General features: G+C 36.2%; 1 protein-coding gene across 1 annotated transcript in view; it reads right to left on the reverse strand.

The window, feature by feature from the left end:
- Positions 1 to 5,814: 5,814 nt before the first annotated feature.
- The window catches only part of LOC140329887 (serine palmitoyltransferase 3-like), a 62,931-nt gene continuing 43,142 nt past the window's right edge, over positions 5,815 to 25,603 (reverse strand). Inside the window, exons 8-11 of the mRNA XM_072410278.1 lie at positions 25,180 to 25,399; positions 15,620 to 15,891; positions 13,486 to 13,615; positions 5,815 to 12,177 (exon numbers count right to left, since the gene is read on the reverse strand). Of these exons, the coding sequence (XP_072266379.1) occupies positions 12,064 to 12,177; positions 13,486 to 13,615; positions 15,620 to 15,891; positions 25,180 to 25,399 (736 nt within the window). The 3' untranslated portion in view covers positions 5,815 to 12,063. The remainder of the gene's footprint in view (positions 12,178 to 13,485; positions 13,616 to 15,619; positions 15,892 to 25,179; positions 25,400 to 25,603) is intronic.

Raw genomic sequence — 25,603 nt, forward strand, 5'->3', positions numbered from 1 at the left:
ATGACACTGCATCAACATAAAGCTTCATGTTATATAAAGAGGAACTCCAGGGAACAGCTGAAAAAATATCAGGCAGGGAACAATTCAATTATGTTAAAGTGAATACCTTTACTGGTTTTCCATATATTTTATTAAACTCTTGCAGGCATTCACACTGTTGTTGCAACCTTTAATTACATGATTCTGAGTCATGCAACCTCCTACTCATGCTTGTAATATAGGCGGAACCAATGGACCTAAAAGCATGGAACACTCTGATGATATGTTTGCATCCTTGGATTTTTACCCAATCAAAAAATTAGAATGTAAGAAACTACAATGATACCAAGGTGCAGAAGATAAATGGTTAAATAGGTTATCTGGCAGGGAGGTTTTATTCCTTTGAATAACTTATTAAAATACTTATTTCTTAGATAAGTGTTCTAATAAATGAAGAAAATAAAATCCTTGTAAAATGAAGAGAACTTTTATCTTCTGCACAATTACAAGTCAAATTTGAAAAAAAACCCTGTTGAACCAAAGTCAGCATGGCTAAATAACATAATAATGTAGATTTCCATTGGCATAAGATCATCCACATCTTCCAATAAAAAAGGGAGGCCTATCCTTTTATTCATTTTATTACAGTTTTACAAAGTGCGGTATAACATAGACTGTGTAGAGTGGTGAAGGGGTAAACAATAAATCATCAGATTTTCATGACTGTAAAGAGTTAGCTGATATGTTTATTCACATGCTATACATAAACCTTTCAGTTTGTTCCAGAGACCTCAATACATCACGCTGCAAGCTCAAAGCATTCCAGTATTCATAACCCACCATACTTCAATTGGGCCTAATACACAAAGCAATAAATCAAGCATAGCATTTCCCAGGGTTACACAGGGTCATGTACTGTACAGATCATTGTATTATCTTTCTAATCGATACACAGGATTTGAAAATGGAAAGATAAAAGGTATATATTTCATGGGATTTTTTAACACTATTTGAAATAGAAAAATATGTTCTGGGCATATATGTTGCCTCTGACTTCATCCATGTTACAGACACAAATAAGTATTACATACAGTGCAGATCCACTTAACAGAGAACATCATTTTGTATTGGTATAGTGCATTCAGTATATTCTAAGGCAGCTTTTCTCAAACTTGTTAACACGGAGGAATCCTTGAATTATGGTTCAGGTTTTTAGGGAAGCCCTGTTATAAATACTATAACCACAGCTCACAGTACATTAGTGTGATGATTAGTAGGAAGCCAAAAAGATAATTGGTGTCAGTGGTATATGACCTGAGAGGCACACACTCCTCTAAGGGCTCACTCAGACTGGTGGCAACCATGGCGGTTCCTGGGTGGCTGGCGCACTGCCACTGAATGCTGTGATGGGTGGTTGACATGTGTTCTTCAAGCACCCCTACATGGCCAAATGCTGCCTGTAACGTCTGGCATGTGGCTATTTTTTGAAGTGGTGACCAGGGCCAGATTTGTACTTTTTTTCTCCCCTAGGCCAGCTAGCTTTTAATGTCCATCCTCAGCCAAACCCAGCCTTTGATGCTGACACACACCAGAACATGTGATGATGACCCTAATATCTTGGCAGGAAACACCCTTAGGCTGCTCATATTGGGGTCTCATAAAAGTTATTACATGAGGGGAAACAGCAAAATATGCTTATTTCCCCTTTCCCCCAAGAAAATGGCTTTATTGTTGGAGGTTAGAAACATAGACCTTTCAGGCCTATTTGAGACCAAAAACAGGATGGCAATAGTCAGAATTTGTGTGGAGTGTGTCATTCTTTTCTTATATACCTCAGTAGGGCTGAGTGGAAATTGCAGAGGACAAGACGTGCTCTTGTAGTTTGGTCTCCATTCATACAACTATCACAGTCTGTAGTGAACTTCACATACGACCCTCAGTACTATACATTGGATGGATAGAAATGAGAAAGGCATCAGAGAAAGGATTTTAGTTTTTGTGTATCGCTAGCATTAGAATATATATATATTATAATAATATATGGAGACACTACCAGTCAAATGGGTATATGGTGGCACCAGGCACATGATTATAATAAGGCACTTCCGATCAGGCAGAGGTTTATTTGAATGAATTTATTGACAGGCAGATGTCCATTCTTTAGCACTGCTTGCCAGACATATGCACATGCTTATAAACTTTCTTTTCCAATTATTAAAATTACTATTATGGACATTTAGTTAGATTATGGAATTCCTTGAGGACAGTGCTGTATATAAATGTTAGTGTTTTGTGCTATAAAAAGTAATGGCAAATTAACTGATAAAGAGAAATGTATTTGTCTGCAGGGAGGCCTATGTGGTAATTGTCAGGCGTAAGCTGAGGACCCTTTTCATCTTTTGACTTCACTGAAGAAGGATAAAAGACTATAAGCAGTGCTGATTTAAACAACATCACTGATACAAGACAAACAAGATCACAAAGCACCAACTTGGACTTTGTCACAGAGGTGATCACAGTGCTGGTGAGAGTTGGGAAGAAGTGTCCCTACAGCTTATAGGGAAGAAGATTTTAAAATATAGACTTGTGTGTGATTCCAAGAAACCCCAACTACTAAATGTACTGAAATGTATTCTTATAGCAAAGTTGACAAGTTGGTTCTGATTTATCTTGTTCTGACATAGTACAGATACGCACTCAAACAACTACACTGTTCTTTTGCAGCACTGTCTTCAGCATTTGCATAGTAAGAAGAGTGTTCTGTCTTTCTAACTGGTGATTTCCAACTGGTTATGGATCCTGTAAGGGTGTAAGAAGGGCTTAAAGGAAAAAGAAAAGCTCTCCGTTTAGCTATTGAGAGGCATTGGCAGTATCTGAATGTCTATGTTCTGTCACAAAGCAAACAGGTAAGCAAACCATATGGTGATTTAATACTCAATTTTTAGTATAGTGATGGAAGCCATTTAGGTAAGTTTTTTTTTCCAACTGTGTACCCATAACTCCTGATTTTCTGATCCTTTGTAAGCTATGTGCTATATGTAGTTGGAAATAATTTTTCATGATCGTTGCCAGTGACACCAGATTGAATGAATTCTGTACACACATTCTTTAGTTCTATGGAGAGGAGAAAGTGAAGATGAGCAGCGGGCACCCTCATGTGTCCTCCACATTGAAAAAATACTGCCGTCATCCCTGGTTGATTGTTTAGAGATCCACTACGGTGAATTGCTGTGCAGTATTGGGGGACTGCTGTACACAAGCTAGATTTTTCCCAAGACAATGATGATCATTTGTCTAGGGCAAAACTTATTTTGTGTGTCTACATAGCCTTAGGGAAAGCAGTAAGGGAAGGCAGAAAATAGGAGAGATCAGAACTGGGGCCAACTAGCACCTTGTTGTTAGAAGGCAGAAGATATGCTGAATTTGACAAATGGAGAATGAATTGAGCCAGAAATAACTTGCCTGTGAAAACTGTCTGAATCCTTTAAAACTAAAAAATGTAGCACAGTAAAGTCAGAACACCTGAAGCCAGAGGGTCAGTATTAGGGATGAGCGAGTGAGAATATTAAGTTCGATCTTGCAGCGAATCAGGCCTTTCTCGCTTACCGAAAATGTAAGCGAGAACGGCCTTCTGATTCACCGAGAGGTTAAGCTCTCGCCAAACAGGAGGATCCTCTGTGATTCCTGGGCACTAGAGGTTAATTAACCTCTAGTGCCCCGGGGATTGTACACCCTTCTCAATGAATGCAGCCACAGCTGCAGTCATTGAGAATATGCAGGACACAGGAGAACCTTCCTGACATTGTAATATAAGTATCTCTTACAAATGATACATTTGTATCTGTAACAAATGTATCATTTGTAGGAGATACTTATATTACAATGTCAGGAAGTTCTCCTTTGCCCGGCATCTTCTCAATCAGTGGTTGCCAACTGGTGGTCCGCAAGAAAATTTTGGGGGTCAGGAGAAGGACTCCACTGGCGGGACGCACTGGTCAGAGCCACGGAACACTTACCCTGAGCAGTTTCCAGGCTCAGAGAAGTTGGGGCAGGCTGTCCCTGCACACAACCCGCCCACTCTCCCATTGCAGGCTCAGATCTGTGATGGGGTAGTGGGTGGGGTTATGTCATAATGATGTCACTCTGGGGGAGGTTTCTCCCCCTTTGAGTGACACTCGGCTCCCCGTGCATGTGCGGTCAGGAGCCGGTGATTTTAGTGGTCTGCGGACCTGAAAAGGTTGGCGAACGCTGTTCTTAATGTTTGCAGCTGTGGCTGCATTCATTGAGAAAAGTGTGCGATCCCCGAGGCACTAGAGGTTAATTAACCTCTAGTGCCCTGGGGATCGCAAACAGGGGGATTCCCAGGGCTAAATGAAGCTCTGGGAATCCTCTTGTTTTAAATTCCTCTTCCCATGGTTTCGCAAAATGGGTTTGCCAAAATTCCTAGTATCACCAATCTAGAACTGCGGAAAGGAGGGAAAGCTTGGTGAATATTCCTAAAATTAAAGCTACATAGGCTGTGCAACATGTTTGATCAATAGGTATAAATTGTCACCTAGTCCTTCCAAAAAGGCCACGTATGGAGGCTATTGTCAAATGTCTGTGGGTACCTACAAGGCTTTGCCAGTTTTCTCCATAGTATTTTGTTGTCCGATATATTGTAGCTTGTTGCGACTGCAGAAAAAGTAAAAATTCCCAGTGATTTCTATTTCTATTTGCAGATCTTCAGGCCTCTAGAAGTTGCACGTAAGAGCCACCATGTGGATGTTTGTTCACTGATGACAAACATTGTGTGTAAAACAAGCAAGCTGAGATTTTGCACAAACAAGCAAGCTGTGAAGAGGAAGGGTGAGGAGGGCAGAGTGCACTGTGTGTGGTGCATGGCTCTCTTCCTAAATCACAGGACTCTGTGACATATGTTGGCTAAGGTGTAAAACAGCAGTGTTGTCACTTGCATTTGCTTAGTAAAAAGAGACTTCTGCAGTTATCTTAACACAATTGAGTTTTTCCTAAATCTACAACTGCTGAGATTTCCAGGTCAGGATACATTAGGTCTTTGGGTGGTCTGTTCATTTTCTAGACGGCAATGACAACTCAAAGCACTTTTTTGATTTTTACATGTTAGCGCCAAAGTTGGAAGCAAAATTTTCTTAACAAGGTGGCAGGTAACACTGGTAACAGTGAGTGGAAATGCCAATTACTGTGTCTTCACCTTCCAGGAAAGAGATTTATTACAGCGTTCAGTTTGGAAATAGCTACAAAGGGTGAGGATGGGACAATCAGGGTGCCATGAGATTTACCATTTCCTTTTGCCTTATAGGTTGTGCATGCATGTGTTCTGTTTAGAATAAGGCTAGTCAAGGAGATATTACATCAAGGATATTGGGTAGCATGATATTTGTACGTCTTTGAACAGAGTAGTAAATACTAGAAGCTAATGTGTGATAGGGTGAGCAAATAGAAAAGCTGCAAGGGCTGTATATAATTCTTTTCTTCTCCATGTAAATACCTTGTAACACAATATATTTACCACTAAAGTCATGGGTGACGTTTTAAAACACTCTGCAACTGCATTGCCCCTGCAATGGCACCACATACAATTGGTTACACCTAAACTTTGTAATATTTAATATTGACAGGGGTTCAGCCCCTGGACAGGCTAGGATGCCATGTCCAGGGGCTGAACCAATTAGCTACGGGCTTTCAATCCTGAAACAGAGACCTATGAAAAAGCATTTCACTTGCCATCAACCCACAAAAAAATTAAAATATATATTTTGTAAAGAAGTGATCTTTGATCCCTAATTCTGAACAAATGACACATTGCTATATAAGTGTGTATCAAAATATCATACAACTTTTATTTACAAAGAATAATTTTGACAACTCGTATACATCTTATTAAAAGCAAAACGTTTTTACAGAAATAGTGCATTCAGTGCCTTCAAACATAAAAATAGTAGTGCTATTTATATCCGTACGTTCATATAAAGCACCTTGTTCTAGCTTTGCACTTGCTATACATTCATTTTTAGATCACAAATCATTCGGAATGCCAGACCACCAATAGCTTTGTACCACTCTATGAAATCAATATTTTTTTTCTGGTGAAAGCTAAATAAAAAAGTCACAAGTTTTTTTTTTTAATTTTATCAAATTGAACATCTAATGTACTAAAACTTAGCTTATCCCTAGTTACTAATTTACATTATGGCGTGGGTTGCAATGGGGGCATACTGGTGAAATGTTGGGGATGTATTTGTGTACACCACAGATAAATATATCCCTTGGGCTACATACACATGTCAGATGATCCTCGTCCAATAATCGCCTCAGGACTAATATCGGACGAGAATCTGACGTGTCCTGGCGGATCCACGAACGATTGGAATGAAAGTGAAGGGGAGAGAGCGCAGCAGGTTGCCACTCCATTGTTCTCCCCCTTCCCTCTCCATAAAGCAGAACGAAACTGTATGTACAGCCCTTGTTCATGCATCGTTCAGTCTTTTGTCATTGAAAAGGACAATTATTGCACATGTGTATATAGCCTTAGTCCCTGCAATCATGTTGGAGCCCCTAGTTTCTTCTTCCCAAAAATGGACACTTGGCTCCTTTTACTGCCTGAAACTGCAATCATCACTGAGAACTCATTACACAGGAAAATGCAATGGTGGGTTGCGTATACAATACTTGTATGCCTATAAAATATATTGCAAAGGAAAACACAATAGTAGGCTGGTCATAAAATATTACGCAGGAAAGTGGGTTGCCTATACTTTATGGACAATAAGAAAGAACAGTTCTTACAGCGCACTTTACATAGCATTATGGCTTCAAGACTATTTTTAAGATTCACTGGTTTTATATTGTGCCTAATATATTTTTTATTGAGAACCTGGTAGTATTTATCTCCATTTCTGGATGAAATAGGGTACACTAATTAGGTTATATATCATTAAAGGTTGGTTGAGTCATCTACTGTCCTTGTAATCTTATAGAGGCAACATGTCTGCTCTCCAATTTTCTCATCTAAGCACCCATTATGATGGGACCACATCCTGTATTTTTGTATGCCTTTTATATTAAAATGAGGGCAGGCAGTGAGACTCTTCATGCTGTAGCAGAGGGGTAACACGTTAACAGGTTGGCACATTATTTAGCCAGTCAGCATTCAAACTAAAGCAAAAGTAACAGATTTAAGTGAACTAAAGGGTTTGCAAGTTAATGGATGTTATGGTAAATCTTTTGGTATGACTTTGTCCTAAAGCTTTAGAGAAAAATCTTTAATCTGCAATATCAAATGACTTTTTTTTGCTGGTTTGTCATTTTTTAAACATATATACACAAATGAAAACGTGTTCTGCATTACTTCAGTTCTATTATTCCAAGTTTAAATATCTAACCCACTTAAGTGTTTTAAAGTAACAATGGACTCATAGCTCAATCTTACTGTGAGTTTTCCCCCTATAATTTCTACAATAATGTTTTCTTCTACTAGAGAGTTTTTATTTTTTCTGTCCTTTTTTTATGTAGGCCACCCTGGTTCTGACATTTAATTACATGTTATTGTGTCTTTGGTGGTTAACATAATATAGTCCTGAAAAAGAAAGTCTTTTGTGGTTTGGGAGACTTAGGAAAACAAACTTTTGTTAAAGCCTCTATTATTACAAAGTTCTTTATTCTTACAAAACCTTAATCCAACAATGTACAGTTATAAAAGTACATGTCATATCGAATGCATAACAACACAGTGCTCCAACACTTTGGGCCTTTCACCCAATGTTCCTGAGAATGTTTTGTTTTACAACCTTTTTGTCTTCAGTTGCATTTTACATGGGTTGGGAGTGTTATACAGGAAGAGAAACATGTAGTAAGGTACATCCCGAAAATACTTTCAGCTGGGGTTTTGGACTGGACAAAGTAATGATTAGCTTAATAGCAAGGCACCACAACAGGTAATACTTCTCCAAGCTCTCACAACACATCCAAAAAAAGAGTATTGGGGTACATGTTATACTCCATCATCTTCCAGAAGATTAGTGCTTAGTGCCAGGGAGGCCAATCAACAGGTTTAAATGTTGTCACATGGGAAGAGAAGCATGCGTAGTTAAAGCTTGCACAAACTGTTTCAGTTTTTGCATTGGGCCAGGCAGCATGAAAAAGGTAAGACTCTGTGGATGTTCTTGCTAGGTTCTGCTTTGCCTATTCCAACATTTTGGTTTTCCTTTAAACACATTTCGTCACAAGGAAGTTCCAGGTTGAGTTGCCACCTTCAAAGGAGTTCAGGGAAGAATTGAATAGGAATCGGGAGTAGCCCTTTGCATAAAATGGCATACAGTGTGAATTGCAGTTGTAATTATATTGAATTTTCTTTGTTCTACAAAATGGCAAGCAGCTGGTTCTATTTTCTACAGTAAGAAAAGAATTTTCAAGAAAATATTATTTTTTATATAGGAATTTACAAAATATTTTATTATGTAAAATGTATAAATAAATATTGTCAGTGTATATTTATAATATATGTACACAGTGATGGCAATACATGCTATTATTATATACAGCATGTGCTTCTGGTTTTAGAATGCAAAGCACAATGGATGTGCTGGACAGCTCCTTAGTGAGTGCTCAGCTTTGCTTGTACTCAAATGTGTGGTCACTCTGGTCCAATGAATTGGCTAGGTGCATAAAGGTGCATGACACCCACATAAACACTTAGTTTATCTGTAAAAAGTCTGGCTTGCTGAAAGAAAGGGGAATACAGGGAAGAAGACCTAATCTCTCCCTAGTAGCTGTGTATTCTACTATTTGCAGTTTTCCTACTTGCCCCATTATTGTAGCTGAATGGGTGAAAAAAACAGCAATCAGACCAAAAGAGAGCAAATCAACAAAGTTCATGGTTTAGGTCTTCATAGACTTTAGGAAGAGACTGTTACAAGCTCCAGAATGTGAATAGGTACTGTACAGAAAAAAAAATCCAAATCAGTAACTGTAGTACACATTAATTTAAAACAGATGAACTATAATTACACAATGAAAATGTTTGATGTTTTATATGCTTTAAATATTCAAAATAATATTTATTTGTTGAAATATGCACAACGTGTTCAGGGTTTATTAAATAGATGCAGCATTAAAACAAACTTGTATTTTACAGTATAGAAACTGCTTAGAAGCACTAATAGATATTTGGCTCTGCTACTCCTCTTTGTACAATATAGTTTCATATTAAAATAGTAAAGTTTCAAGCTGAAATGTAATAGTTTTTTTCTATAAGGCACTTAGTTTCACTTTGGATACCATGCAGTAATAGCTTTAAGAAACATAAAATGTACCCGACTGCCTTGTCCCTCTTTTTGGGGCAGCAAATTTCTGACTTGGCAGCTGCTGGGTTCTGATTGGAAAAAGTTAGGTATAACAAACTAATTTTAAGAATTCTAGAATGTTGTACATCCTAAAGAAGGAGTGTGGTATAAACCTTTCCTGATGACCTCTGTTGTACTTTAATAGTAAAGACTTGGTCCCTGTACAGGGAAAAGTCAGTTTCAGCATTGTAAGGGAATTTAGGAGGGATGTCCACTCAGAAGTGGTATCATGTTTAAACAGAGTCTGGTCCTTTCAATTGAACATAAAAACCAATCAAATTAAAAGTTGATTCCACAAGGTCTGTGTGAGGCATAAATTAAGTGGTGGGCCTGTCTGATTGTCATCTGGAATGTCTACATTATTCTGTCTTAGCAGCTCCACAGCAACACAAAGGTTCTGTCAGCATACCACCACTTCACAACAGAAGGCTAAGTGTCAGCCAACAAACCAAATGATTTTTTTAGCTATATTTTTAAGCTAGGCCACGGCATGGCCTAGAGCAATGTTTCTCAACCAGGGTTCCTCCAGAGGTTGCTAAGGGTTCCTTAATCAATTACCAATTTATGCTTCTCAGATCACTTGCCACTGACACCAATAATCTTTTTGGCTCTCTGTAAGGGAAAAATTCCAATGGCAAGCAAAGCTAGCGTACTGTGAGCTGTGGATAAATCAACTATGGTATAGGTTCCTTAGAACCTGAACATTTTTTTAAGGGTTCCCCCATGTTAAAAAGGATGAAAACTGGCCTACATAAGGAGTGGATTCCATGGACAGCCCAAGATCCATAGATTATAACCCACCTGGATCAGTCCACAGTGCTGCACTTTGATTAAGTCTTTGCTTGTGGCTACCCCAACAACTAGGAGTCTCGAAAAATTTAGATTACTGTACAATATATTTACAACTAAAACAACAGCTCTGTGCACATTTATCTTTTAACAGAACCCATTAGCTTTTGTACACCACTGGTCATCGGATAGAATGTGACAATGAAATAGATCTATAGTTAAATGCATCTAAACAGCAATTTGTAAGCTTTGATAGTGCATCAAATACCAAAAATAACATATATACAAAAGTTATTATGTACATAGGTTAATTTGCATACAAGTACTACAGTGCAAATAAATATTAGAACTTTAAATGTCCCAAAAGAAAAGCTGCAGCAGTTCTTCCTTGACAAAGGATTTGTAACTTTTCAAAAATCATGGGATAACAACATTTCAATAAAATTCAACAGTGTTTTATAAAGATTTGGTTGTTACGCTACCATTTAACTAGTATAATTTTTGAGGTTTAAAGTTAGGTAGCGAGACTAATATCTAGTTCAGACTGGTGGATTATTGGAAGAACTGAGCAATACATGACCTAAATGATCAATGTCCAGCAAGTATGTTACTTGCAGCCTGTCCCCATAATTCTCTATCCAAAAATTAAAGCTATTCTTGCTGCAGGTACGGACTGTTGCTATCCAGAGCAGCTTCTAAAAGCTTTCCTTTATGCAGTCTGGTGCTACCTCCTTCCCCACATTCTTACTGGGCCATCACTATCATAGGCTCCCTCAATGACCAAGAGAAATTTTCAGGAGGTAGGAAGGGGCAGGAAACCTTTGGGTGTCAAAAAGGCCTGGCATTCATGAAGGGTGCATGAACTTCAAAACTATAGTAGTAGTTTTGCTTTGTTTTTAGCAACAGAATCTTTACAAGTTAGATTTTCATTTTGCATAGTGTTTTTTCTATTAGACAAATTTCTTCTGTTTATGCTATGGCAGATACTACCAACGCTGGAGTACTTTTTTGCAACAATATCAAGAACTCTATAACTTAATACTGAGTCTTCCAGACTCTAAATGCACTTGATGATAAAATTGACCATGGCACACAGATACAATATATGTCTAGTTTTAGTAAACTCATTTTCATTATATAAATAGGAGGTAGACCATCAGATTTTAACCCAACCTTATCATTGGAAACCTTCTCACTGTAAATAAGCTCTCACTGTTAAATACACTTTCCAAGTTGTTTAACATAGTTACATAGTTAGGTTGAAAAAAAAAGACACACATTCAAGAAAAATGGATGAACATCAGGAATAGACAGTCAAATTTCTACAGTTTCCCCACATCTATGCTAACACTTCCACTTTGCCTCTTGACAGGAAATGATACTAACAATGCAATGATACTAACTTTGCTGCGCTTGACCTGTATGGGTCTAATCTCATTCTCCTGCTGTTTACAATACAGTAACCTGCTTTTATGCAAACAATTTAAAGGTAATTATACATTTTTGTCAATGTATTTTATCGTCACAGTAATTAGTAACAGAGCACCTCATTTTACTGCTGGATATCTATACACATCATTTTTACAGTATGGCCAAATTCCTTCCATATACAAAACTGCAGACAACACTAGCTCCAGCATGTTTCTAAATCACATTGTTTGCTGGCATTCAGAAACTTGGTTATACCCAGAGGTAAGATAAAGTGTTGTAGCATTAGCCATTATACTACTATGCCTAAGACTGAAAGTGTTTGCAATAGAACATAGGTAATAGGGGTAGTATGGTTCAAATGTGGGAGAACTGCTACATGGTACTATCCACACAGCAGACCTGAAATGCCATGGAGAACATGTACTATGTGCATTACAAGGGCTGCTTTTGGGATCCAATGTCAGGGAGCTCCACAGGAGGAAGATTTCTAGCAGCAGTTTTCTTATGCATCAAGTTCAAAATTTGGCTCATCATACAACACAACGCGGTCTGATCTGGGGTGGCGCGAATACTTTAGCCGTAGAAAGTCACCCATCTCGTCAAGTGCATCCAGGACCTGTAGATTACACATATATTAAGGTCATATGAAAAGAAAACTAAAATTCATGAAGTGTCCTAGGAATAATATGCAGAATGCTAGAGACCAGAGAGATTACAGCAGTGCCAAGACCTGGTGTCTGCCACTGTGCAAACCTGGTTTGCCGGGATCTAATATCTCAGTGATTCTAGGGATGTCTGGTGAAGTTAGCAATAAAGGTGTTTATGTAATCACAAGTGGGTAACTTTAATGAAGCCAGACAGCGGGTGTCTTAGTTTAAAACCTACACAAAAATAACTAAAAAGTTAAACTAATTAAATCTTTGCTTCAAAACAATCAATCATTCATTCTTGTTGTTTGCTAATGAAGTTTGGCCCATACCACCCAGTCAACATTCATCATCAACCAAGCTGGTTCAAGATAAATAATGTAATAATTGGTTTCTACACATCCATTGGTTCGGCTACACATCCATTGCACCACTTTTGTTTGTAGAAGCACAAAAGAGAAGTACAATTATTTATTCAGGTAGTGCAGTCTAAAAGCATTTATGTCAATATTCTTAGTAAAAACAATATTGTTTAGGTTATTAGTACGTATAAAAAAGTGTCCTTATCAAGTAAGATATAATCTCTTGCTAATTCAAACAAGCTTGTAGGCTTTTATTGTACTCCAAAAGCTCACAGCTCATTAAAGTATATTATGAACACAGTTGTTGACATCTAGAACAAGAGTTTTCTGATTTCACAGGCAGCAAGATTCTTTTCATCTGTCCATTTTAGACCAAGGAAAAGTATAGCCTTAGAAGACACGCAGACCTGACATGGGGACAGAGGAATGCTGCATGATCTGTTAACTTAAACTCAGCAAACCGAATGCTAAAAATATAAAAGGTAAAGTGCAGAGGCTTTTTTTCCATGCACTGGAGCAATTATGAAACATAATAACTTTTGAGAGAATCAAAGTTACGATAAGGATGGGAATGGTTTGTTTCTTCTTGAGATGCCTGTTTTGCTACGTCTCCCCATTTGCATGTTATTTTATCTTCACAGTGTTCCAGGATAGATAAGGTATAAAGGCTAAAGGAATAAACATTAATGTTTGTATTTGCAAACTGATAAATATTGTGTCACCTCTGATGTGGTATCATAATCAATATAGTCTAAATGCAGAAATCATAAGGATACTAAAAATACTTTTGACATTTCTCTATTTTTATATCCATTTATTATTACAAAGAATTTAAGACTATTACTACTATTTACTACTTTATTTCTAGAATGTACTGGACTGCCCCAGGTTAGTAAATAAACCTAATTTACTTACCGTGTCTAACATTTCCTTTGTATGCGCTGCTGAAATACAAAACCTTGCTCTTGCTTCAGTGATAGGAGTGGCTGGAAACCCGACTACAACAACTCCTATCTTCTTCTCCAGCATGCTCCTTGAAAATGCCCTATAAACAGATGAGAAAAACAATTCTTCTTATAAAGAAATACAAACAGATTATAAAAGTCTTAACTACTAGGAATCTGGACACAAAAGTAATATACCAATCTCTGCAAGGGATAATTTGCCTTGCTTTGTGCATGTGAGAGGGTATTTTTTTGCAAAGTGAATTTTAGTAATTTTGCTAAACTAATTGAATTGTCCCTTGCAGAAAATTCACTTTTGAAAAAAGAAAACAAAAAGAAAAACTGAAAATCTGAAGAACCAACCATATTTTACCCATTTAAAAGAAGGGGAATCAGTCTGGAATTATCATTTGTGTGTATGTGTATATATATATATATATATATATATATATATATATATACATACACACACACACTGTATTATACAAAAAACTATACAATACATAATACATTAACAGCCATGATGGAATTCCATATCATTGGTGTTTAAATCTTATATCAGTCAAAATACCACTATGTGTATACCTATAGAAATACTTCTGCAAAAATCATATTTAATACAAAAATGAGTGACATTGTACTTGTATAGACAGGTTAGATCCGTACCACTTGAAAAATCTTTTCAGCTTGTGGTAGATGCTAAAACCTTGCTATGTGTAATTAATGGAGGAACATGCATGGTTAGGATGGCTCAGATTAGTTTTCCCGATGTCAACGAGATCTCTACAGACTTAATCATACTTAGTAAGATTACAAAGGGATTACTGGAAACTCATATTGGATAGCCTTCCATCTGTTACCATCCTTAATATCTATCATCAGGGGCGGACATGGCGCCTTTGTAGAATGTGGCATTACACAAGAAACCCAAAGAACAAAGGGTTCATCTGGGTTGCTATTAGGCTAACATATTAGAATAATTTGTAAAAGAGTTCTGACTGAACTGGTTTGTTTCTACTATAGAGGTAGGGTATACTGTACCTGTAATACTAAAAGGGTTTAAAAGTGCAACAGTCAGTTTTCTATTTGGGGAAATCTTGTCTGATCTTTATGAAGGATGTTTTATTGAAATATGAAAGTAAAGCTCTTTTCATATCTGAAGCAATATCAGAATGCATTTTTTCAAAGTGCAGATTTGACTATAGTTTTCATATATATTAGCCTGTTTGAAGGTTTGTTTCTATGTGTTTGACCCCCTTTTCTTAATATACTTATTATACTTTGTCTTATGATACTATTTCATACTATACTTAATATACTTTGTGATGTGAGTTTGATGCTGTTCTAAATGGATTTGGTTTGGATTGTAGGTATCATGTACAACGAGCACAGCAGGGTGCCGCTGTCGTTCTCCCCCTCCCCTCTCCATAGAGCAGAACAGTGCTGTATGTAAAGCACTCGTTCATGCATTGTGCAGTCGTTGGAAAGGATTGTGAACGATCCTTTCAAACATCAAATATTGCAAGTGTGTACATAGCCTAAGTATGTAAAGATGCTACTACCTACAACTGCTGGTAACTTAGTAAATGTCTGACAGGTTTACAATATGAGCATATTAGCCCTCCTAATTTCATCTTTAAAAACTAATCCAACTGTAAACAATTGTAAGCCTTTAAACTAAAAGTCAATCTACCCAAAAAGTTACATTTCAATTATAATGGAAGCATGGCTTCTTAAACGTTTCCCAAAAAAAAAAATCTCCCTTCTATAAATAATGGTTTATATTCTATATGTTTTGAGTATGCAAACCTATTTTTATGTGCTTAGCCCTATTTGCACCATTCAAAATAAAAAATAAACAATTCAGCAGGAAGAATGGCACCTAGGAACTCAAGTACAGGCATCTCACACAGAGCCACTATAGGAGAGATGTAACAAGCTGCCAGGTGGTTTAAATATCCAGTATTCAGATCATATTTAGATATGTCACTCCCATTTTTCACAAGTCTAACCCCTCTTGGGACCTATTTGCATTCAATTTTACGGAACTAAATATAAGTTTCAGGTATTTTTTTACAGGAAAAACAGTTTTTAGTTACACGTACCCAACTTTGCCTGGCATGTACAAAAGCAGTGGAACAACTGGGGAATCTTCATTGCCATAAGTTATAAACCCCAAGTCCCGTAACCTCTGGCGAAAGTATTGAGTGTTCTCTGCAAGCTGACGTACTCTTTCCAAGCCTATTAAAAAAATGAATACATTATTCTGTTCACCAGTCTGAAAAGAATATATGAATACATAACGCCAAGAAAGAGAAAGAAACATCACAGCAATACCCTGTGTGTCACCAAAACCGAATGGAAAGGGTAGTTTTACAGGCAGTTATAAGAATCTAACTGCTCCAACCTTGAGTCAAAATTCCATTGTAACTAGATTTTTTTACTTTGTGGACAAGTGTCACTACCAAAACAAGTGCCCCATCCTACTTACCCCTGTCCCATGGCCTGCCATAATCTGGATGTGGACATGCAACCACTTTTGAAGCAATATATCAAAATATAGTTCTATAGAACTATCTTAATGTATATTCTATTTGCATTTTAGCAAGTTATGGTTGTGGAATCAAGATATGTTTGTAGGACAGGGTATGATGAGGTCAAAGAAGATAATTTTTTTTAAATGGCACTTATTCTTTAAAAATTGTCAGCTTTAATCAATATTTAACCTAACATCATAAAAAAGGAATGCTGCCATTGCTGTATGTAAAATGTTAGCTGTATAGATCAATTTGTCTTTTTAGCTCTTTTCTGGTTGGTGACTTAAAAGTTCAAACATTAGCATGATGGTCATAAAAAGGCAGGGAGTGCACTGGCAGTTCACAAAATTCTGGTATTACAGGTGCACTTTAAACCTACTTAGATATGTTATAGTAACTTAGGTAAGGGATTTATAACCTCTCCATGAAAGGTTCAGAAGATGCTCATCAACTGCATTTATTCAGTGATTGGACAACTCCACACGGATTCATATTGGAAAATCTTTGTTACATTTTATAGGTAATTTATATGTCTTTTTGTCTTGCTTTGCTCAGGAAACTATCATACCAGTAAATGAATAATGCTAACAAACATACAGCTTCCTCTGAAGTATTAAAAGGTGAAATCCCTGTCCCTGGTATTTACCAAAATAGATTACATCTAATATCAAGCCCTATTAATATACTTGTTTCTTTGAAGGGAACTCACCACAAACCTTTCATCACGAGGTCACAGGGCCCCCGTGTCAATCAAAGTGAATAATAATGTGGTTTTACATGGATATGGAGTAAAAGCCAGAAATGATACTAAAGCACACAAATGTAACGTGATATAAGTAAAAAGCAATCAGAATATAGGTCAAATAGTTTGCTCATTAAACTAATGGACATAACTGTTCAGTTGCTGCTGCCTTTTTTTTAAATAAAAAAACTAAACTTGGAAAGAAATAAAGTGGAACCCTTATATATTTTATTAAGACAAAAAAAAACACATTAATAAACAACACAAATATGATTACCAGGATTCTGACTTTTTCCATAATCTCCCACACATCACAAAAAAAAAAAAAAAGACGGTGGGAATACAAGCACTGTATTGGCAGTACAGATGAGAAGGCCAGCAATGTGAACCATTCAGGTTGGATTCCATAGTATTGTTTTGTCACTACAACACATGCCACAAGCTAGGGGTTTAGACCACTTAGGGTGCTGGAGGTGGGGACAAAGGAAGAATAGCGGCTTTTAATATTGGTATACCGTTATTACAGTGTAGTAGTGTTTGTACATCCCAGAAATGACAGCACAACAGTTTAAAATTTAGCAAGTGAACCATTTAATGTATTTATAGCTCTATTTAATTTAGAAAATGAATAGGTGGCATTCATAATGCATATCAAATGCAGGTCAGCAGGTCCTTAGCATTTACCAATTGAACACACCAACTGAAGTCTAAGTTGTGGTGCATTGGAATGTAAAAGCTGTGTTTCCAAAAGCTGCCTGCAAATCAAGATCACAAGATTATTTTACTATGTGCTCAGACTGAGGATATTTAAAAATGGTACCCTGAGCTGCATGATTGGCTTAGTGGCTAGCAGGGTTTTGCAAAGGGGCATTGGGAACCTTTGTCTACCTAAAGGCTTGTGTACACAGGTATAGCTGTTAAACACAGGTTTTTACATTCCATGGTAGTGCAACTTAAATCTGTGTGTTTAATCAAAAAAGGCAGCCTTTACAGTGTTTGGTCCTAAGCTCGAGTCCCAGAGTAGTCACTATAGGTAACTCCCGCTACACTAGTGGCCTCTCCAAATTACCCTTGACATGTGTGCACACAGCGCAGCAAGTGTTTCTGACATTCAGAATAATAAAAAAATAATATGAAAATAAATTTAAAAGAATGCCATGCCAAAGGAAGGTAATCTTATATGTACCAACCACAGGTCTCATTCTCTCTTAACCACTCTCTAATGAAGGTAAAAATGCACAGAAATTAGATTATTATGATACCTGGTGTTGTTCCTAAATAAATACGCCAAATAGCCTCAAAAAAATAAAATACACAAGCAAAACGGTGACAGTCATATCACAAATGGAAATAGTAAAAGTGATAGTTGTAGTTTATGGTTTGTGCAGCTAAACTAGTGTTTATCTTCTCTTTCTATGACCTATGAGGAGCTGTAAAACACCTCTGCACTGTAAATATAAATAAAGCACTCTACAAAATAACTGAGCCTAAATGGATCATAGTGCTCCTGCTTCATTGTGAGTGCTCCTGAGATGGAATTACAGTAAGCTAATCACCATCATGGCAGGTTTAGATACTTACAGTAGTGAAATGTTATATTATTTTTCAGCTTTTTCACATAAGGTTGTGGTACTTATAGTAGATGTTGTTTAAACATCATCTATTTATTTTTAAGCGTTAAGGGTAGTCAATTTGTACAGCAACATTCACCAAAGTTAGGAAAGGCTGCGGTCAGCTCCAGACCTTGGGAAATTTAGCTCCATAGGAATAAATGGAATCTTCTTTTTTAAAAGGTAATGTTCCAATACAATAACTGGAGAATAGAACACAGCAATAGTACACGCTTGACAGATAATGAGAAGGACTGGGAATGTGGATTCACTAAAAAGGCAGCAATCTGTAGGTCTGACTGTATAGATGGGAACCCCTGCCTATTTGGAGCACAAATTGTTGCTTTTGTGTTAGTGCGTGCAGTGTGTTGTAATCTTTATGGATCACAGATCCGATAGGTGAAAATCAACAATAGCTTTGTGTAGACCCCTTGCTGAGGGTATTGGAGAGAGACAGAAAGCAGTTCCTTCTCCAGGATGTTCCAGCCCATTGGAGTCTCTAAAAAGACACCCATTCTATATTATATATATTAGACATCCAGTGCTCTTCAGGACATTTACTCTATTCATGTGCGTAGGAGCAGAACCCTTTCCTGCAATAACAAGGCCATGCTTCCTGAATCTCAGGAACAGGCAGCTATCCCGAACCAGATGACCCTGTCACATGCCAACATCTCAGAAAGTTCTGCAAAATCCACAACAATAAATAAATTACTTAAAGGCATACAGTTTTGCAGCTATAATAAAATGGTAAAATGTAACACAATACTAAATCCTCAGCCATAAATGTTGTGAATATTATTCCCCCTACTATAACTAAAACCACCATTATAAAAAAGCTGTGTGTTTACAGAACACTGTGGTAGATGAAGAGGCTGTCCAGTGACATGTTTGATGGAGGATGTGTGAGTACATTTTGCATTTTTGCAGCAAGCATATAAGTTTGACTGGTGCACGCAAAGCAAGCATTGTCACCTTTTATCACAAGGGCAGGGGCCCAAAATTGTAATGATATTTTTCACACTCATTGCAGCCGAACAAAGAATGAGAAAGGCAAACACAATATAATAATAATGGTTTAGATTGGTGTTTCTCTGCCTTTTTTAACATGGGAGAACCCTTAAAAAACGTTCAGGTCCTCAGGGAACCTCTGCTATAATTACTATTTCCACAACTCACAGTACATTAGTGTGGTACCCCTTTTAGAGCATTAAAAAAGAGGAAACCCAGCATCTGGTGATGTCCATGAGTTCAACACTACATGCTGTCATTGCCAGCAAAGGGTTTTCAACCAAGTATTAGAAATTAACATTTTATTTTCAGCTTTTTAATTTGTCCAATTACTTTTGAGCCCCTGAAATGAAGTGATTATGTTAAAAAAATGATTATGTTAAAAAAAAGTCTTTAGTTCCTCACATTTTTATGCAATCTTTTTGTTCAACCCACTGAATTAAAGCTGAAAGTCTGCAGTTTAACTGCATCTGAGTTGTTTCATTTAAAATTAATTTGGTAATGTACAGAACCAAAATTAGAAAAAAATTCTCTGTCCGAATATTTATGGACCTAACTGTATTGTATATATCGTACATAGGTTGCACTTTCTTGCCTAGAATTACCAGATTCAGCTTTAAGGAATTGAAATCTTTAGAGTGCCTAATTCACCAGGGGAGTATTTAATAAACTCAATCAAACTGGAGTTGCGCTTTCAATATCCAAGGGTGAATTATTTAACAATGTTCTGCTAACATCCCTGTACAATATATTAAAGATACACCCCAGTAAAACATAAAATTGTTATTTAAATGCACACTCTACTTGCTGCCCTGTATTAATTTTTATCTTGGCAATCATCCTAAACACTCCCAGTATTTCCAGGGTCCTTACTGACTGGGCAGCTCTGAATCTGAGAATGCAAAGAAGTGGACTGAGGGTTTTCTAGTACACAGTATTTCTTTCCCTAACTTAAAATAAAACCACAAGAAGTTGCATATTTACCTGCTGGGAAGCTTCCTGGAAACCAAAGTCTTTTGGTTCTAGGGAGTATGGTTGCTAAGCAGAAACTTTTTTGAAAAGATTTTGCACATTCATACAGAAGTATTGTCAAAGCTCTAGTAATTATGACAAAAAGTAGGGATAGATTTAAAGTAAGAAGAAAATACATTTTGATTTCATTTGCTACCTAGAGATATTCCTTTAGGTCAGATTCCATCTTTTGGACGTTAAGACGTCAAGTCTTTATTGATAGCATCAGAGATAGGGTAGTGCTAGTGTATTGGTATTGGTGTAAAGGTTGTTTTTATTTTAAAAACTAAAATCAGGCTTCAAATAAGGACATTCCGCATTAAATGGACAAAATATAGTGTTTTTAAATGTTAGCAGATTTCTTCAGAATTGGCTTGGATGTTTCCAAAAGCACAATATATACTGGACTGATATAACATCATCTGATTACTTTCAGAGGTCAAGTAGCAAACTGATCTACACTTTATAAACTATTTTTTTTGTTTAGGTTTTCATAGGTTGAACTTTTTCAACCCAAATATCTCGAAACATGCATATTATATAAATATCACACTGTGCATAAAAACTTTTTGTTCATTGGTTTTCTAGTCCTTCACTCCAATATTATTCCAATATTTTGCCTAGTTTTTTCAGCCTTCATTCTAAGCTTTTGTGTTTAGTTTAGTGTAATCAGTTAATTTTGCAAACAAGTCGATGGGACACAACCACAAGATATGATTTTCACCATGTAAAATAAAGCATCTGTACAGTAACAGATGAAAAATACAACACAAAATCAATTAAACCAGTTTCTTTACTACAACTCTCTCCAGGATTTGATACCAGAGGAAGACTGTGGTATTTTAAAGGGATATTTTTGGCAACCTCTACCTCTACAGAAATCCACCCTTGCACTTACAGATTTTAAAAAAAAAAAAAACAACAAAATAACTCTAGAAATGCTTTTCCATAGACTTGGGGTTTCCGCAATGAGAATTCAAACAGATGTGGAACATTGTCTGCAGCGGTTTCCAAACATATCCGTGTGTCAACCATTTTAAACATATTAAATTATGTTTGCCAAGAAATAAAACATTTGCGCAGAAAAACACAGATTTATGGATAATTTATGTTCAGTCATGGTGGTGTGTTATAATGTTGGAAAGCAAGGCATTTAACAATCTGTTGCATGAGGAAAAAGCTATGGCTGAAAGAGTTGGGCTAGATCGACATCTGAGCTCTTGATGGGCCATTCCATCTCAGCAGGTAAGATGCTTAGGGATTTCAAAACCTGGATCCTGTTTAAAAACTGCTCAAAAGACATTTCATATTTGGTAAACTATTTGTTACTAGCTTTTCCACAATATTGTGGAAAAAAAGCTAGCTATTCTCTATATCATGGTAAAGCATAAGGGGTTCAAGCACCCAGGTAATGAATTCAACCTGAGTAGTCTTTCATTTCATTTGTTTCCCAATAGGGTACATGGGTCTAAGCATGAAGTCTTTGAGATACAGTACAATAATATTGTAGCTTTTTATTGCTTTTTTTTTTTAAATGTAATTTCCATTGGGGACACTGCCTACATGAAAGTTTTATATTCTCCCATATGTGCATGGATTTCTACCTCTGACCAAGTAGCCATGGATTGTGCGTGTACCTGATTATTTCTATCCTTCTATGGTCACTTTTTACCATGGTACATATAAGCCCACATTTCTTGACTGTATTATACAGTGACAAAAGTTTGTACCCAACATCCAAGGGTATCTATGCAACTAGTTTGCTCTATTGTTTGTCTTTTAATGTCCCAGACAGCAATACATAGATGTAAGAGAACTCCTACCCAGAAAGTCCCCAAACGCTAAAATATAGGAAAAAAATGATAAAGGCTAAATACACAGGGTAGCTCTTCTCCCTGCCAAATAAACTATTTCTATGAATATAGTCCTGAGATTTTCAAAGTGGGACTTTAGTTCCAATTGAATTCAGGTACTACTTGCATTTACGTTTATACAAATTAAAGTATTATTGAATACAGAGCTGTATTAATTTGTGTTTTATATCTATATGAAGTTGAGCATTATGTTAATTTTTCTACCAGCAGTTTGGGTAACAAAAACCCATTTTCAGCAGTTATACTTTGAATAAGTGTTCTCATCACTGTGTTGACTCTTTGATCACTGTGTTTGATTTGGCTCAAAAAAGTCACTGTAGAGTTGTGGTGAGGAGTGGAAAGGTAATTATGTAACTGTCTCATTATTACCATACACAATCAAAGAAATCCCTATTTGATATTTTGAAGACACCACCACTGTTTTATGTGGATGCAGTGTGTTATCGTACTATGCAGATACACTGCCCTGCAAGTCAAAATGATTGGTTGCTTAATGCAGTACACGTTTTCCCATACATAGAGGTAAATGTCATTAAAAATCACATATCAACACATAAGTGTGACGTCAGGGGTGGGGCAAAGCTAGTCTGTCACTAACATTAACACCAAAGTTTTAGTTTTACGGAGTTTCCCCTGTAACAAAGTTATCCTGCCGGTAGACCTGTTTTTTTTCCACATCTACCAATAGATCAAACTGTTCAGCAAAGCAAAATTTTTAGGGTTGAAACACACCATTTACTATTGGTGACGTTCACAACAAAAACAGAGAAATTTTATTTTTTTTCCATTTTCCTTTTGACAACATTATCTTGGCAGCTTACTGGCCATCAGCAGCAAGACAACTGCAGAATTTTAGAAATCATTAAATGTTGTGACAATTTCACGCTGTAAAGAATACGCAATCACGTGGAAGAAAATGTGAAAAAACTTGCTTTTATTGCACATGATTCGATTACTGAAACCAGAAACGATTCACCCCATTCACTAAGCAAAGTGAAAATTCTGTTGCAAGGTGATAACTCACGTTGCTAAGAGAACACTTTTAATACCTATGGTAAATCAACTCATTTGTAATAAGAATGAATACATTTTTTAATGTATAAAGGTATGGGATGGCTTGTTTTAAAGCTCTTTTTCTGATTGCTAACAGTATGTATTCTAATACTATAATGTACATTAAACAAATCATCTGTTGAAGTTGACCCTTTTCGAAATGTTCAACAAAACTACACGTTCATCTAAGACTACTTTGCCCCACAGGGTGACAACATTCTTTGTTCTGTTTATCATGCTTTGGAAAATGTAATCTTAATTTTATGGTAGTTATTCTATTGCAGGAAAAATAAAAATAAAGAATTTGCTAGCTGGATCAACAGGTACAAAAATTATGCTAGGGTAGTCTAGAGCTTAAATAAAGGCAATTTTTCTTCCCCGTCCATTTTTTTCTCTTTTTCCCTTCTCCTTAGATCTAATTTAATTAGGAAGTTTGGATAAATATGTCATTTTTTAACTGTTATGGTCAGTGTTCTCCCAGCTCCTAAAGAGTTGGGTAACAATACAGGGGCTGCCACCCGCCTACAATTTCTTTCCACCCAGTTTAAAAAAAATCTGGGTTGAACACTGGTTATGGTATTTCCTAATTATACTGTTCTGTATATTTATACCACTTGTTTTCTTATCACACTGTTCTTGTTGCTGTTGGCGTGGTGTGCAGTTGGTTTGTTATTCTTTCTTAAATACTTAATATAAAATAGGAATAAAAAATTATGGTAGAGGGAGGAATAACAAAAAATAATATACAGTGCTTTCTACTTTTTTTAAAGCTTTGGATATAATATAAGATGACATTGAAGTCTGAAGAAATGGGTTTAAAATACCACAAAGCACGCCACTCACTGACGTTCACCCACTGCATAATGTCAATTAAGCCCCAGAGGAAATTATCTGTAATTAGAAACACGTTTTATATCAGTATCTCAGCAAATGGATGTTTGTTTATTCAGGAATGAATATTTGTTTCAACTGCTTTTATCACTAGTCATTTGTATTGTTGTAATAAAAATTATTTTTACTTGTATTATTATTTATTATTTTTAGAATTATTTTGTATTTTTGTTTTAAGTCTCTAAATTTTTCATTGGAAGCTTTTGAGTACTCTAGATATAGATTATGGAAAATAGTATTATTTTCTATATATACCTAATTTATTGAAGCATACCCCTTTATTCTTATACGCTATTTGAGTTAAGACTAATATTATTTTACCTGCAAATTTCATCTCTTAAGAATTTACATACACATGCATGTGTCACATAAAAAAAATGTACAAAATAAAAAAAACACACCCTTTTTGTTTTCACAAATAATTTTGCTATGCTTTGCAGAACCCCCCCCCCCCATCATTTTAGTGTTACTTTATTGATTTTTATTTTAGTGTTGTGGGACAAATTATATAAAGAAATGTATGATTTTTATTTACAGTAAAACTAAGTTTTTTAAACAATGGTCAAAATGGAAAAAAAATTTTGTCTGTAGACTTTTTAGCCAATAAAATAACTTTTTACATGACAATATTTCTAAAGCAAAACTTGCAAAAAAAATGCAAAAAAGTGCATCTCTTTAAACAATGTATTGTTTAGGTACTTTTACAATGTAAAAAGAAGTATTAATTATTACTGTCATGTCAAGTAATGACACACATACATATAGTAGAAATATTCTGTACCTCTTATTTGATCTATGTTTGGATTTACAGGTACATGAACTGAAGTGGTTAAGGAATAATATATACCATGTTAAAAAAATTCTTAAATATTTAGTCACTTTGATTGGCTACTCCTACATACCGGTATATATATTTACACATATATATACTCTTACCCTTTTCCCAGCAATGTATCCACCAATGGCTCCAAAACTTTTAGTAAATGTTCCCATCATTACGTCAACATCTACGGGATCCATCCCAAAATATTCCACCACTCCTCGTCCTGTAAGTCCCACTGCCCCAATACTATGTGCTTCGTCCAGATATAAGTAAGCCTTGTATTTCTTCTTTAATGCCACAATTTCTGGTAGACGAACAATAGAGCCTTCCATGCTAAAATAGGAGAGATAAATAAAAGTTAGAAACAAATAACCAAGGTAAAGGGATAAGGTCCAGTATACCTGCACTGATTATTATGAGGTAATCTTACCCATACCTGGGTAAGTTCTGACACCCTTTCCTATAAGTAATGGAGGACATTACTTTTCAATATATACATAACTCTATTAGGTATTATGTATTCTTTTCCATTTTTTA

The sequence above is a fragment of the Pyxicephalus adspersus genome, chromosome 4 (assembly GCF_032062135.1).
Source record: "Pyxicephalus adspersus chromosome 4, UCB_Pads_2.0, whole genome shotgun sequence".
In the NCBI taxonomy this organism is placed as follows: Eukaryota; Metazoa; Chordata; class Amphibia; order Anura; family Pyxicephalidae; genus Pyxicephalus; species Pyxicephalus adspersus.